Source organism: Motacilla alba, chromosome 14 (assembly GCF_015832195.1).
Source record: "Motacilla alba alba isolate MOTALB_02 chromosome 14, Motacilla_alba_V1.0_pri, whole genome shotgun sequence".
Taxonomy (NCBI): domain Eukaryota; kingdom Metazoa; phylum Chordata; class Aves; order Passeriformes; family Motacillidae; genus Motacilla; species Motacilla alba.
In genome coordinates, this window is record NC_052029.1 from 12,744,643 (window position 1) to 12,760,532 (window position 15,890).

General features: G+C 41.5%; 1 protein-coding gene across 7 annotated transcripts in view; it reads left to right on the plus strand.

The window, feature by feature from the left end:
• SDK1 (sidekick cell adhesion molecule 1) overlaps positions 1-15,890 on the plus strand; it is a 387,953-nt gene that overhangs the window by 240,934 nt on the left and 131,129 nt on the right. For all 7 annotated transcript variants that reach the window (XM_038151581.1, XM_038151583.1, XM_038151588.1 and 4 more), the window contains exons 9-14: positions 2,061-2,144; positions 7,273-7,467; positions 8,662-8,778; positions 9,029-9,196; positions 11,180-11,282; positions 12,360-12,536. In XM_038151581.1, the coding sequence (XP_038007509.1) occupies positions 2,061-2,144; positions 7,273-7,467; positions 8,662-8,778; positions 9,029-9,196; positions 11,180-11,282; positions 12,360-12,536 (844 nt within the window). The remainder of the gene's footprint in view (positions 1-2,060; positions 2,145-7,272; positions 7,468-8,661; positions 8,779-9,028; positions 9,197-11,179; positions 11,283-12,359; positions 12,537-15,890) is intronic.

The window sequence follows — 15,890 nt, forward strand, 5'->3', positions numbered from 1 at the left end:
ATAAAAGGAAAAGTGCAGTCAGGACCTCCCTAAACAAAAGATAAACTTCAGTGACTGGAGAGAGACATTCACAGAAGAAGCCCAGACTTAGAGGGGAATGTCTGGATTTGTGGATATGTGTCTGGATGCCTTCCTGGCACAGTGTTGCTTTGTCCTCACTCCACAATCACATCAAATTGCTATAGAATGAAAGTTTCACATTTTATTTTGAGAGATGGATGTGTGGACACAGACAGGACACATAGATAAGGACACTGGGCTGAAAGTTTGGAAATCCAAAAGTTAACATCCAGAGAAATGGAGCACAAGGAAAATACCAGGCAGGGCTTGGAGGATGGTGTGAGAGGAAGGAGAGTGCTCAGAGTGAAAACATGGACTTAGATGAATTGCAGAGGACTCAGCAACTTAGCTGATCAAACATGTCAAAGTGTGTGCCATCAGTGAATTTCAATTAAATGTTCAGCTTTTCAATTTGTTGTTGAGATTAACGCATGAGATCATATGCAATAAATCACAGCTTATTATGCATGTTTATTAATAGCTTTATATTTAGGCAGTGAGGATCAATAATGTTAACACATGTATATTATTAGAATATAATAAATCAGGTAGCTTGTTTTTATTGGTTTTGCTGGGTAAACAACTATTCCAGGCTGTTTGCAACCTCCCCTCCTCCCCTGCATGGCGTGCTGAAGACTAATATTGATTGGCTTTATTTGGAATGAATACAGAATTGTAATATCCATTGGTGCTCAGACAAGACCCCAGTTCTGTACACCCAAGCAAGTATTTTATTATTGTGAGAGGGAAGAGCTGCTGGGAAAAGGGAGGTTCTGTTCTAACCTGGTGCCTCCTGATGTCACCCCTGTGCAATGACAGCCATGCTTGCTATACTGCAGGCAGCAACAAGATTTTGCAGGATAAATTTATATGGGTTTGATTTTATTTACTAAAATGCTGATGCCCTAGCAATAATATAACCACAAGTTCTTTTTTAAAGTCGTGTTTGGTGAAGAGATTTAAGAGCAGGTCAGCTCAGATGACCTTGGAACTTGCAGCTTCTTAGGTATTTTAAAACATACTCAATTTCCTTAAAATGGAAATAAAAATAACTCAGTTTCACAAGCTACTTACTTTGCCTTTTCTGTGTTTCCTAAAACTTAGCAGACAGTTTCGTTATGCTGCAGGAGAACTGCATTTATAATAAAGTAAAATCCTTATAAAACCAGTACTCAGATGATAATTGCATTGAGCAAACTATGACAGTCTTTAGTTACCATGATAATGACTGCAACCTTAGTGCCTCTGGGACTTTGACATGATGCTCTTCAATTTTATGCTGCATAGAAGAAAGAGTTACATGCCAGCATACTCTGCAATTTCTGCAGTCTGGTCTTTGTTTAATTAAACATCTAATATCTTTTCTTTAGCCCTAATGATAAAGTGGGGATTTTTATGATTATTACTATAACTTCAATTAAAGCATTTAATCTGTTTGCTTTCACAAAATAAAACAGTTGAGAGGAATTTCTTTTAATTATGCTGCACTTGTCCTCTGATGTTGACTCTGTGACATGCCATGGCACTTTATTTGACATACTTCATGCCTTGCTGAGGTGAAATGCAGTCTAGATACTGAAACAAACTATCCTATAAAATGTACATTGTAAATATAAACCTTTATAAACCTCTTGGGAGGGCCTTTCTAAGCAAAAAATTAACATGTTCAATGATTCAGTCCTATAAAATGAATAGTAGCCCCTGCTCTGGGTATTTATTTGCAGTGCAAACCCCTAAATCTTTACCTTCCATTGACTCGGCTCTGGAATTCCTACTCAGCATAGCAAACATTGTCAGGCCTTATTTTTTATGATGCCTTTACTACCAAAAAAAAACCCCACCTCCAAATAGAGACAAACTTGGATGAACAAACCTGTTAGTAACCCCTTACATCAAATGCACCACTTGTGGAGAGATTCTGTGATGAATATTTTTTAATGAGTGCCTGTTTTTCACTTTGCTGTGGCTTTCCTTGTTGACTTTTGTTTGCTTTCCCCAAGAACCCCCGTATTTCACGGCTGAGCCCCAGAATGTGATTTTGGCTGAGGTGGAGAAGGACGTGGACATCCTGTGCCAGGCCATGGGTGAGTGCACAGAAGTGTTCCAACCTGGATTAATGGCATGTGTCTGTCCAGTTTGGAAAAAATCAAGTTACACAAACCATCTTTGTAACTTTTTAATGTTTAAAAGTCTGTTTTATTGCTCATTATCACAGGTCCCATATACGAGGAAGAGGGTTGGCCTTGCCCTTTTGAAAATTGGGTATTTCCTGTAATTTAGCTTAATTTGGAATAATGCTGGCATGTTGATGTTTGTCTGTGGGGAGAACAAGTCCTGCTCCTGTCGCTCTGGGATCCTGCCTGTGCTTCAGAGTTGTCACTAGAGAAGAGATTTAAATATCTTGAGCCAGAAAATGGGCTGAGGGGACAGCATGGTTATGGAAGCCATCATTTGCAATGCAAACAGTCCTTATTTTCAACAGTCACAATGGCCTTTCTTCTAAAACTTAGAGAACTTTTATAGTGAAATGTCAGTAACTCTGACATCTGAATGTAGTTATGAAATCTGCGGGAGGACTGTTACAGGCAGTTTTTAATTGGTAGGTGGTTTATTAATATAAAAGGCTTCAAAAGTCTAGAATTCCGCCTGACTAAAATCCAGTTTCAAGTTGAGCTCCACAGAAATGCAATCCCCACCTATTTCAGCACTCTGGTAAGGTAGGAGATGTTGTCATCGTGTGTTTAGAACAGGTTTCTCAAAGTCACCAAATTTCTATGTGACTCTGGCAAGGGACTGAACATTTTGTTGTCTCACTTTCCCTGGTGCTGAGTTTAAGAAGCAGCACACATAAAATGCCACGAGGTCCTTAGGGAAAAAGATCACGTCCTTGATTAAAAAAGCACCCAGACCAAACTAACAGCTTATTTGTGTGGTGTCTTCCTCCAAATCAGAGCCAATAAAGACATTTTTACTGCGTGATTGTGTTATTGCCACTGTGATTTAAGCATTTTTCCCTGCGTTTTATGTAGGAAAAAGTCAGCACTGCTTTTCTAGAAGGAGTCTTTGCAAACTGTGTGATAAGCAAGTGTGTGTGTTAAGGGTGATGTGGCTGGTTTGGAATTTCAGAAGCCTACGATGAGATCTCTTACAAAAAGCTCTTATGGAAATGAAGCTATCAGATGATAAAAGACAATGTCTTCTTGTTCATTAATAGCTTTTTAAGCAAAACACAGCAGGACCTGCTGGCAGTGGAGTTCCCCAGGAACCCATCTGCTGTATCAAATATTTTTCATGAATTAAAAAAAAGAAAAAAATAAAGAATCAAGGAAACCTGAGGTTAACTTCAACTCTTCCTTCTACCCTCACTTTTTCTTTGAGCAGTTTAGTTTCCAAGAGGGTTGATGGAGCACTCATAACCATTCTCTGTGGAGATATGGGAACCCTTATTAGACAAAATTAATTATTTCTGTTCAACTCTTGTAGTGCATATCTGATTTGCTGATGAATGTGGTGCAGGAGCATGAATACTTGTTTCCTTGTGGATTATTTTGTTGAGTATCTATAACACATATAAGGGACAGGTATTAGAATTAAACACAGAGGAATTTTAATCCATTATTACACAAATGTAGCAATTGCCAGCTCTTAAAAAGAGGGTAAATGAAGATTGCTGCCTCCCTGCTCCAAGCTGGGAGAACAAAGCACTGGGGAAACTGCAGAGCTGCCCTCTACCTTTGCTACAAATGGAAGACAGATTGTATTTCCCCTAGCCCCATCAGGTTGTGTGCACAAAGCCCATTTGCCAAGACTTCGTGCACTATGGATGTGTGAGAGACAGATTAATTTCACAGTATAAGCAGAGATTAACTGTAAATAAAATTGCAACTTGCAGCAACCAGCTCCCTGCTCCCTGTAATGGAGTTTCAGGGTATCAGGCCACAGGAACCAGGCTCTGCTGTTTATCTTCCAGCAGTGGCTGATGCTGCCTGAATGTTCAATGGGTTTCCTTTAAATGCTCTTTCTGATTTGCTTGTGGAAAGTTTCGAGCTGCAGGCAGTGGTGGTGGTGTCTGGGGAGCACAGTTAATTGGACTTCAGTTCTACCTGTTTAGAGAAGTAGATGGAAGAGATGCTTTGGGGATTCCCCAGTAGCTCACTGGGATCTGGAGGAGGTGGTAAAAAATAAACAACAAAGATGACACAGTGAATATTCTGAGTCTTTCATCGAGGTTCTTAAGTGAAATTTGGCAGAGAGTCAAGCAGCTGTTTCACAGATGGAGGAGCTGAGCCTCGGGTTCCATAAGTTATTTGCCCAAGGTTACAGAAGAAGTGGCAAAGCCAGAACCAGCGTCTCCGTTTCCTGCCTTCCCTTCTCCCCCCTGACACTAGATTAATTTGTCTGTGAAAAATGAATAGAGCTGCACACAACTGAGAAATAAGGTTATTTTATTTATTACTGCCAGTCTTTTAGGCCACTCTCACCTCCTGAGCAGCAGGGTCGGGCCGATACTGCTTGGAAAGGTAGAGTGCAAAAGGTCTTTAAAGTGTTTTCCTCTCTTCATAATTTTTTCACCTGAAGTTGTTTAGGGAAGAAAAAAAGCAAAATTCCTTTGGGTGGGTGAGTGGAGAGGAAAGGTTGTGGGGTGGGTAGAAGATGAGAAAACCTGGGTTTAACCATTATTTACGGCCAAACAGGTAGCAAAATTAGAAGAGAACGTGTGTACAAGTTGGAAGACAAATCTCTCTGGGAAGATCACTAAAGCCCAGATGAATGCTGCTGACAGGCATCAGAGTGCTCAGATAAGATCCTATTATTCAGACTCATAACTTTGAGTGGAGGAAGATACCCGTAACTGAAAAGTAGAGAAATAGAGATGGTAATATTCAGTTTGTCAGCTGAGTTGGTGATAGGAAGGTGTATCTCACAGTGATTATAGGATTAGAAGGTTTGCCAATACTGTTAGTAGAATGGGATTTATGGAATGACACCAGTGTTAAAGGTTTCAGTGTTCTGAATGCAGGATTTCATTACTTCCTTGGTGCCTATCAAGTCTAATGTGTGGGAAAATGGAGTTGCTATTATTTAAACTTGAAATCATTTCCGAGCTTCTCAGCATCAGGAGAACTATTCCATTTTGCATCATCTGTTTCTTCATTACTCAGTGATAATTTGTATTTGCCCAGGAGGATTTTCAAGAGATGAATAACACTCTCACCGAGAATTGTGAACATTGAAATTTACGCTAATTCTGTATATGGGCTGCTGTATGAAATTTAAATTATGCCTATTGCAAGCTTCTACATCACGTCTATTCTCTATCAGACAATGCACTTCTACATAGTGGGTTTCTTCCTGAGATGATTATCTGCATCATGAGTACATTTTATTTTATCAGCAGAACAAAAGCATCAGAGGTGATTGAAGTAAATGATACGTGTTTATAAAAGTAACAACAGCAATTGGATGTTGTTTTTCAGTCATTTCCATACATTGTTTGTACATTTCTTCCAGAGTTAACACAGCTTTTGTCTGTATAAAGAGAATAAGTACACTGAGAGAAGATGTGAATGGAAGCATAACACAGTAGTATTTAACTCTGGGAGTTTTAAAATGATAATGATGATTATATAGATCTTCCCATGGCACTTTAGCTCTCGGAACATCAAGTGACTGCCAGTATTGCAGTGAAATTCATTGTCTGCAGATGCTCAATTCATCAGTGACATCCCATCCTCCATGCTTCGGTGACACTTCTTCTCTATTTGGGCAAATTTCACCCACCCATGAGTTTAAGTTTGTGGTCTCTTACCTTATTACAAGAAATTGCGTAGGTCTGAGGTTTGAAATGAAAAGTGTTCAAAAACACCCCAAGTGCAGTGCCCAGTTGTGGGCCTGCTATTCAGGAAGGACATTGAAGGGCTGGAGCCTATCCAGGGGAAAGAACAGAAGGGTCTGGAGAGCAAAGCCTGTGAGGAGAGGCTGAGGAAGCTGGGAGGGCCCAGCCTGGAGAAAAGGAGGATCAGGGGGACCTTCTGGCTCTCCACAATTCCTGACAGGCTCTCCACAATTCCCCCTCCTGCGGCAAGATGGGGGTCGGGCTGTGCTCCCAATGGACAGGATGAGAGGAAATGGTGTTAAACTGTGCCAGGGGAGGGTCAGGTTGGACATCAGGAAGCATTTCTTCACAGTAAGGGTTGTCAGGTATTGGAAGGAGGTGCCCAGTGAGGTGATGATCTTGGAGGTCTTTTCCAATATTAATTACTCAGTGATTATCTAATTATGTAATAAAATACCTGCCTCACTTCTGATCTCTGCCCAGAATCCCCAGCATTTGATCCAGTGGGGATTTCTGGGATGTAAACATAAAACATTGTCTGATATGAGTGGTGGGATGGGAACAGCTGTCTAAGACTGTTCTAGGCCCCTGACATCTCTTGAGCAAAAGAGAATCCTGCACTATTTGTGTATAATAAATTTACAGCCACTTCATCCCAGGTGACAGGGACATGACAGCAACAAAAATATGTGTGAAATAACTGTGTCAGGGTTTGTGGAACACGCACATGAAAGAAAACAGGAATAAATGAGACTGTTTTATCTAGGCTAGGAATTTTATTTCTCTTCATGCCTGCTTTTTTCAAATAGCAGGTGAAGCTCGAGACTGAATAAAAATAATAATAATTTAAAACTATCCTATTGTTGGCAATATGTTGTTTGTACATTGGCTCAAACTAAGCTGCTAAATTGGGACTCAAGTACAGCCATGTGAGCACTTCATTTTTTATGTCTAATTTGCCATTTCCTTTGTATTTCAGCTATCTTAGCTACAGAAGCACAGAGGAATCTTATTTGGGATGGAACAGTCTTACAGACTGGCTGTATTGCCACGCTGCTGCTGTTTAAAGAGCATGATTCTGGCTTTCAACATGAAATTGCTCCAAATCTTATTTTGTAGTAGCATGAAATATGATTGGGTGGAGAAAGTAATTTGATAACATGTTTTCTCAACATTCCCCCTTAGTATTTGCTGGTTTTATTCCTTCATGTCCTGCAGTGTGTTATTGCCATTGATAATGTGAGATGCAGCCTCCATTTATCTAAAGCAGCTTGGAAAAAAAATACAAATAATTGGTGTAGAAAGACAGGAAAACAGGGATACGACCTAAAACATGCTCTGCAAAGACTAATAGTGATTTCTTTTTGCTTGAGCAGGTGTTCCCATCCCCACCCTGGTGTGGTACAAGGACTCAGTTCCCCTCAGCAGGCTGGAGAACCCCCGGTACAAGGTGCTGCTGAGCGGGGGGCTGCGCATCCACGCGCTGCGGCCGCAGGACGCCGGCATCTTCCAGTGCTTCGCCAGCAACCAGGCTGGGGAGATCCAGACCTACACCTACCTGGATGTCACCAGTGAGTGAGGAGTGCTGGCACGGGGTGCGGGAGGTGTCATCCCTGTAGGTGACCCCACACCCATCACGTTTCTCAGAGCTGCTTTAGTTCAACCCGCAGAGCTCTGAATTCTTGTCAGGGGTAGATGCTCCAGCTGTAAGGAACTCCAAAATGCCCCTGTGCCCTCAGCACAATCTGCTGAATCGTGTGGAAAACTCTCCATGACATCAGGAGAGCTTGGCTTGAGGTGAACTCCCCTATTTCTCATAGCAAAAAGAGATCTTAGTGAAAAGAAAAAAATTAATTGTGAAATACTTTTATTTTTCCTTCGTTTCCTTCCAATTTCCACTCTAATGTAATTCCATTCTGAGCTTGAGCTACTGCTTCATGATTGTGCATGCTATCATTTTATTTGCCTTTGTCTGCAACTGCATTTGGTCAGGGAAAAGAAAGTAAGTTCAAGTTAAATGTCTTTTTTGGCCTAAAAGTCAGATTAAATGGTTTTGTTAATGAAGTGCATGCTTCTCTATGGAAGAATTACAAATCCTAGTAGTCTCTTTTAACAGTGATTATTAACAGTCATTTCTGTAATATTAAACTTCCCTTCAGGAAGCTGATTTTTAGCCCAAGAGCACTTTGCACATACTGACCAGAATTCCTACTGGCCTCAGAAAATAAATCAGCCCCAGTTCAATATAGATCTAGGAAACTGCAGGAAAAAAACTGCAATAAAATGCAACTGGGGGAAAATAAGAGAGAAAGAAACTTAGAAAATGTCTTGGATAAGGCTCAGGTTCTAAATTCTTTTGGCTGACATTTAAGTTTCAAAGTTAATGCCTCTCTCAAGTTGCTTTTCATCTTAAAGAACTCTGTTATGAAGATGAAGGAAAATAGTTTTGTTTATCTAGATTTCTCAAGTTCCCCCCAAACACTCATTTGGAGCTTTATCTTCCTTTTTCTTTAACCTATCTTACTTGTACAGGTACAAGCACTGATAGATTTTTATTTTCTGTGTAGGTAATAAACAGGATTAGGCAATTCCTGGGAGATGAATAAGAAAAGGTTACAGTCACTGCTGAAAGGTTTTCATGTCCTATTGTCATGTCCTTCTCCATGATCAGCTCTATAAAAGTGGATGTAAAGTAATCCATGGTAACAGTTAAAGGATCTTTCTGAGAGGTGAGGCATTGAGTTTGTTTGAATTTTTTATTCTAGACATCAAGCCAGCCTTTATCCAGCCCCCAGAGGACACCACCGTCACCGAGGGGATGACTGCAGTACTGACCTGTGAAGTTTCAGGGGCTCCACGACCTGCCATCTCCTGGAAGAAAGGTAGCCAGTTATTAATGTGTAGAAGAGCTGCAATCCACATTTTCCTGTCCATTCCTGTTACTGAGATCCTGTAGATCCATTCAGTGCCTCTCCCCCCCTTCCCCTGGCCCCCTGAGCAGCGGGTTCGCTCTGGGGCCATCATGGGCCGGCGGCCTGGGCGGGATGTAACATTTTGGGAGAGCTGGAATGGCAGTCCCTGATCCCTGATCCTGCCTGACACTAACCATGCTGCTCCCCCTGTGTGTTTCAGGAGAGCAGATCTTAGCCAGTGGCTCGGTGCAGATTCCTCGCTTCGTTCTCCTCGAGTCTGGAGGGCTCCAGATAACGCCCGTGTTCCTGCAGGATGCTGGCAATTACACTTGCTGTGCAGCCAACTCTGAAGGAGCTCTGAATGCTTTTGTGATGCTGACAGTGTGGAGTAAGGATAGTGCTTTGTTTAAAGTCTAACTTTAATCAAGTATTAATCAGTTTTTGTTGTACGCTCAGGAAATTTTCATTAGTAATTATGCTTTTCTCGTTAATAGCATTACTTGTATGATTTAATAGGAATAATGTGTCTATTTTAGGAAGCCTATCACAAATACCCTTTTTGTTTGGAGAATTATGCATATAAATCTCTATTTTGTGAAAGGAAGTGTATTTAAATAGAGCTTCAATCACAATTACAGTTTTAGGCAGGTTTTGCTTTGGCGTCTTGCATTGCAAGCCTGAGCTTTTAACTTGTAGATTTGGCTGGTTTCAGGTGGTTTCTGCCTCCAGGAATCTGCAGGTAGCACAGACCAGTCCATGCTGGTACTGAGGTAGTGGCCACAGTCAAAACAGACAGGATTTTCCTCACACTTTTGTATTTTTTAAGGCTCTGGGTGCTGTTGGAAGCCAAACCAAAGCAGCAGATTTCAGCTAATCCCTCATGCTACAGACTGGTGTGGGACAGGGCATCCTAGGAAATGGTTTTGTCATTCACCATTTTCTCTTGATCTCTATAGTTTTATATTTCTCCTGTTGAGGAAGTGAGTCTGATCCAAGGGGTTCACCTGTGTAACTCCTGAGTGAGTTCAGTTGAAGTGTAACATGGTTTTTACTACTCAAGGTACAAAATAATGATCCCTGAGCAGGGACTAAGAGCAACTGAAAATAATGAAGATGATGAGGATTAATACAGAAATGTTGTGGCTTCTCTACTCTCCAGCACTTGAAGTACTGATTGTGCTGCTGATGTGTGGTGCGTATTTGGCATTTATTAATCCCCAAACTCTGCAAGCTAAATCAGCCACATTTTTCCTTTTGGAATTGGGAATACCTGAAAATATTCCTGGCAGTAACTGTAATGTATTTGTGTCATGTGGCCATCGTGTTTATGACTTATTGACAATATCAAGTTGGTAGAAATTTCAAGATGCTCTAAACTGGATGATATCCAGGTGTATGGATCAAGTAAAGGAGATCCTTTCTAATAATTCTCAAAGCTACGGTTCTTACAGGTATTAAAGATAGTTCCTGTTCATTGTACTGCCTGAGGGGAAGAAAAGTAAATATAACCTAATGTTTTTGCAGCAACAGCACCATTATCAAGCCAGAAGTCTTACATGTGTGCATCAGGAGTAATGCTAAAAATTCCATGCTATTTAGAGTCAGCTTTTGATCTTGCTGATGGTCCCTCCTTGTGCATGTATGAGATGTCTCAGTAGATGCTGATTATCTCTGTAGGGATTTGGGACTCATTAACATTATCCACATATCTTCCAAGCTCATCCTGCTTGTCTCCAGGCCTCAGCTGATGCTCTCTGCTGCTCCTGTGTGTGACACATAATGGGGATCTTTCACACTGGATCTGGTTGCTGTAGTTACAGCAATTATTGTGTTCCGAGCCTCTAGGAGGGGCTTGAGTAAGGATGTTCTGAAACATTTGAGTAAACAACATCTTTCTTATATGGAAGATTTTTCTTCCAGGAGCTCCCCCACTGCCCTGGAGTTGATGAGGTTGTAGGGTGCTGTTTATCTCTTTCTTGGTACTTTTCAAGTGCGTTTTCCTTCGCGCAGATTTTCCTTGGTCTTGTTTGTGTTTTTGAGCGTGGCTTGTTTCCTGACTCAGTGTTTACTGCCACACACTCTAGAGACTATAGGGAGTAGCTACAGACATTTGCACAAGCCAAGGGAGAGTTTGGAGAGCTTTACCATTGTTCTCCACCGGGCTCAACTCGTGCCCTGTGCTGCTGTGCCTCTCCACACCCCACATCGTGTCACCTGTGTCACAATGTCTGTAGAGGGAGGGGAGCCTTCTCAGCAGAGGCTTGAAGAGCAGTGTCCCGCTTGCTTTGAATGACAAAGGCTCGGTGGCTGCTCTCGAAGTGAATAGCCAAGGCAAAGGGCTCTAATTTCACCTGAGCCGTGTTCCTTTCAGATCGCACTTCCATTGTCCGCCCTCCCGAGGACAGCACGGTGATCAAAGGAACCACAGCCACCCTGCGCTGCGAGGCCACGCACGACCCCAGAATTTCAATCAGGTCGGTGGTGGCACTTCTGGTTTGTGTGGTTTATCCCAGTTTAATTTCATAAGCTGTATGAATAGCATTAGGTGAAAAGTTTCTGGACCCCAGATTTTCACACCAAACCCCTGATTACTGCATTATAAGGTTGTACACTGTATCATTAATCATATAAATCCCATCTTCCATTTCAGCCTTATGTATTATTTACAGTGAGCTATGTTCCACTTCATGACTTCAATATAGCCTTCCATGATTTTACTGTCAAGGTTAATACACTATCAATAAAACCAACTTGTCAGAGGCCGATACTTAATGAGAGTAAAAGCCAAAGAGAAGGAATAGGATTTCAGAAGTGTTTACTCTGAGGTGCATGAAAGCCACACAAGAGATGCCCATGTTTTTGGAAACAACTCAATAACTTGGGCTTATAGTCTGTTCTAACTGTGTAAAGGAAACCAGAATTTGTCTGGACTATTAAAATTTGAATTAGAGCATTTAGACGAAACTCAAAACTTGAAAATAAATTTGCCATAAAAATTAATGTAGTCTGAAAGCAACATAAATGAAATAAAATGCAAGGAAGAGCTTGGAGAGTGCTTGAAGGGTGAGCTGCCAAAAGAACTTTGGAAAGAAAAATATGGGTATAAAAATTTCAGTTAGAGGTGGGAAGTTGAGTCTGTGGGCTCTCCACACCTCTGTGACATGTTGTGAGGGGTATTTTTGATATGTGAGCTCTAGCAAATCTTAAACAAGTTCCTGATCCTGGCAGTCCAATGTTACTGAGCTGGCCAGCACCCACCATTAACTGCAGAGTTAATGTTCTGGTGGGGGTGAACTTAAGAACTTGGATGTGGATGAGTACTCCATCTTTTCCTTGTAAAATACATAATATCTCGGATGGAATTACATTTTTCATTCTGATCGCTTGACCTAAAACTTAAATTTGTAAAAGGCACTGCTCTTGAAAGTAGCTGCAGGGGCCTGTCATTTTTAACACGTGATGACAGGAGCTGATCCCTTCCAGCAGAGTTAAAATAAATCTATTCTGGTGTTCTTACGAGTGATCAATAACTGAAGCATTGTAACACTCAGGTACCTTTGGAAGAAGGACAGTGTTGTAATAAATCCATCCAGCAGTTCCAGGATCACAGTAGAGAAGGACGGGACCCTCCTGATCAGCCAGACGTGGTCGGGGGACATCGGGGACTACACCTGTGAGGTCATTTCTTCCGGGGGGAACGACTCCAGGACAGCGCGGCTGGAGGTGATGTGAGTACTCCAGCTTAAATATTCCCTACACTGGCTTTCAGACACCCTCAGGTACTCTTCTAACATTTCATTCTAGGTATTGTGGAGAGTCAACAGTTCTGATTTTTTGGTGTGGGGCGCTTTTTTAAGGGAAATTAAGGCTGGTTCATTGCTAATGCAATTGCTTTGAAATGCTCTGATCTCATGGCTGAGGCTGCATTGAGCAGGAGTTTGGACCAGAGACCTCCTAAGGTCCCTTTAAACCTGAATCCTTCTATCACCCCATGCTGTGGGGCTTTCCCATAAAGCCCAAGTGCTGTGCTGTGATGCCAGAGTTTGAAAACAAGAAAATGTTTTCTTCCTTTTAGTATTTTTTTTCTCTGTTAAACATTTATCAGAATAGCTGCTCCCTGGATGGGCATTGCTTACTCTTGCATTCTCTTTATACATCATTTTTCAGGAAAAAAAAATATTTTTATGTATGACTTTCTTTATTCCTATGGATCTTTAAAAATAAAAACAAAAAAATGTTTAGAGTGCCATTCAGCTCTGGAAAAGGATTTTAAAAATGTCATTACATGGTTCCATATTTTCTATTTCTGTCATTCCACTGGGGTGAAGTGCACTTCCATTTTATTTTTATCACTAAAAGCAACAGCTGTGGGTTTGGTACATGTGTGGAGCAGATCAAATGAAAAAAAAAAAGAAGGTAATGTTTTATGTAGAGTGATTTATTTATTTATTTGCTCGACTAGTAGGCACTCTTTAATTTAACTAAAATTGCATCTGTTTCTGCTGGTCATGCCTGATGTCTCTGAGAAGATGGCAATTGTGTGTTGGCAGTGTAATGAGTTCACCTCTGAGATTTGCTGTGCAGAGGGCTGTTTGATACAGCATCATTCTGACAGTGCCAAGGCTCCATCAGATGCCCATTTTCTGAGAGCGGTCATACATTCTTTTTCTAATTAAGCACTCCTCAGCTCTCCTCCCGGAGTGCATTTTACTGCTGGTTGGAATCCAAGAGCAGAAGACAATTCAGGATATATTGCAGCTACATAACCGTGCTCGCTGTTCTCTGAGGCGGTCTTTGAATGGAGGGCAGAAAATCACAGAGTAAAGACTGAAAAGAATGTTAAAGCTTGGACTTTGAAACAAAGCTATAAATATGTGCTCAGCACTTCAGGAGCAGGACAGTTCCTAATGCTGAATAGCAAAAGCTGCCCTGCACAGCCCAGTAGCACAGGGAATCCCCTGCAGCACAGGGAATTGGATTTACTTGCAGTTCCCCACTGACTACTGAGGAGCTTCTTTTATGGTCCATAAAATCTGGGCTAGAAGTTGGTTGGGAGAGGGTCCTGTGTGCCCTGCTGAGGCACCCCAGATGTTCCAGCTGTGTTGGCTGGCTCTCCACGCACTGGGACTGCCTCCTAATCCTGCCTCTCTACTTCCTCTGATGTTCTGTTGCTGATCGCCCATCTCCTGTTTTTCCTGGAGGAATTAAAGGAATCTATCAGACCCACTCTTTCAGACGACTCAAGTAACTGATAAGTCACTCAATAATACCTTGATTTGTGACATTTCATTTCAAAGCAGGGCTGCAGGTAGTGCAACACTGCCAGAAAACATTGCATTTCCTTGCAGCTTTCATCATTATCGTTTGGCTCAGCAGCAGAGATCTGCGAGGAAGAGAGATACACGATACAACAGGAGTGAAATGAAGAAGAAAATATGTGGAAAGGAAACGTCGGAAGTAAAGCTTAAATTAAATTCCAGCTTGTATAGGAATGACAGATCTATAACATTCCCTGTTCTCCTGGATAATTCCCTCGTGCAGAGCATTAACAAACAGGGCATACACATTCCCATCGATGAGCACTTACACTTCAGTGCCTTGAGTAGCACTAATGGCAGATAAAAGCTCAAAGGAGGCCTCTCAACCAGTTACAGACTGGAGCAGCCACCAATGGCTGTGTCCCACATAGCCTTGCCTGACAACTCCAAATCTGTCCCCACCTTTTTTCCAGGAACCAGCCTGTTCCTCCTCCACCTCTGTGCCCATCAAGAGGAATTATCAAAAGCACAGATAGGTTTGTTACTGATTTCTGTTCAAACTGATTCCATTGAAAATGGTTAACCTTCAGGTTATTTAATCTCTGAGTGGTCCAGTTTCCAAATCTCTGAAAAGAAGGAAAGAAAACTCTGTCTTCCTTTGCCTGCCCCTGCTGGAAGTCAGGCTTTTCTGGGAGAAAGGTGATATTCCTTGCTGGAAGAACCTGCATGGATAGCACAGCACAGAGACATTGCTGCTGCAGACAGGATGGATAATCTTCCTCAGCATGAAAGAAGAAATAAAATATTTGCAAAGGAAAGCCAGAAAACTAATGAAGAACTTGCTAAAGTGCAGCCAAAGGTTACCTTGCTCATCAATTTTGCACTGATGGTACTTGGGCACAGAAACTAATTGCTAGTCAAGATACTCTATTCATTCATTTGTCTTCCCTCTAAATGTGTTTATTCTCCATGTACATCACTTGATTTGATTTGCATGAGGTAAAACATTTGCGAGTGATGTTTCTATTCTGCAAGAGATAGATTTTAATTTTACACTGACTTTGTTTTTCTCCTGGTAGAATTTCTCAACTGCATATCAGAAACATTTGGTGATGAGCCCCCTGCTTCTCTTGCATCCCTGCAAGTCACAGAGTTTGATCCTGAAAGTAATTGCATGTTATGAAACATCCCAGCTTCATTTAGCTTACTTTTATAGTCCTGTAAACACCAGCCTGAAATACATACAGAGGAAAAAAGGCTTGTTCCTAAAGCTGCAAAAGCTGAGTTATCAGCATGTATCACTCACCTGATGGGAAACTGTGCTGATTCCAGCTCAAAGTATCCTGAGGATTCTCAGAATGTATAAAATATGCAGAATTACCACTATCTGTGCCTGATGATACCCACTGCTCAGTATCAGCCCGTCTGCAGCCCCATGCTAGAGGATCTTTGTTGTATGAATGTGACTGCAAAGTATGGAAATGCTGCATTGTTGGAAAATCAAAGCCCTCTACAAGCCTCTGTTATGTCACAACATATAGTAAAATCTTTTAGGCTCTTTTTCTATGCAAAGTATATGGGAAGGACAATGTAATACAAAAATAGGCAATTTATTCCTGGCAGCAAGTTCATCTCCTTTCAGTTCCCTTTCATCAGAGAAAGAGCTATTATTGTTCCGTCTTCTTCAAAAGCAGGAGAGGGGAGCTAACCACTTATAATAAACCCCAGTGGGTTGCCAGGAATGCAGGGTATTGCCTTTGTCAGCCATCTATCCATGAATTTGGATACCCTTTTTACTGGACTATTTATAATTGCCACTTCTTC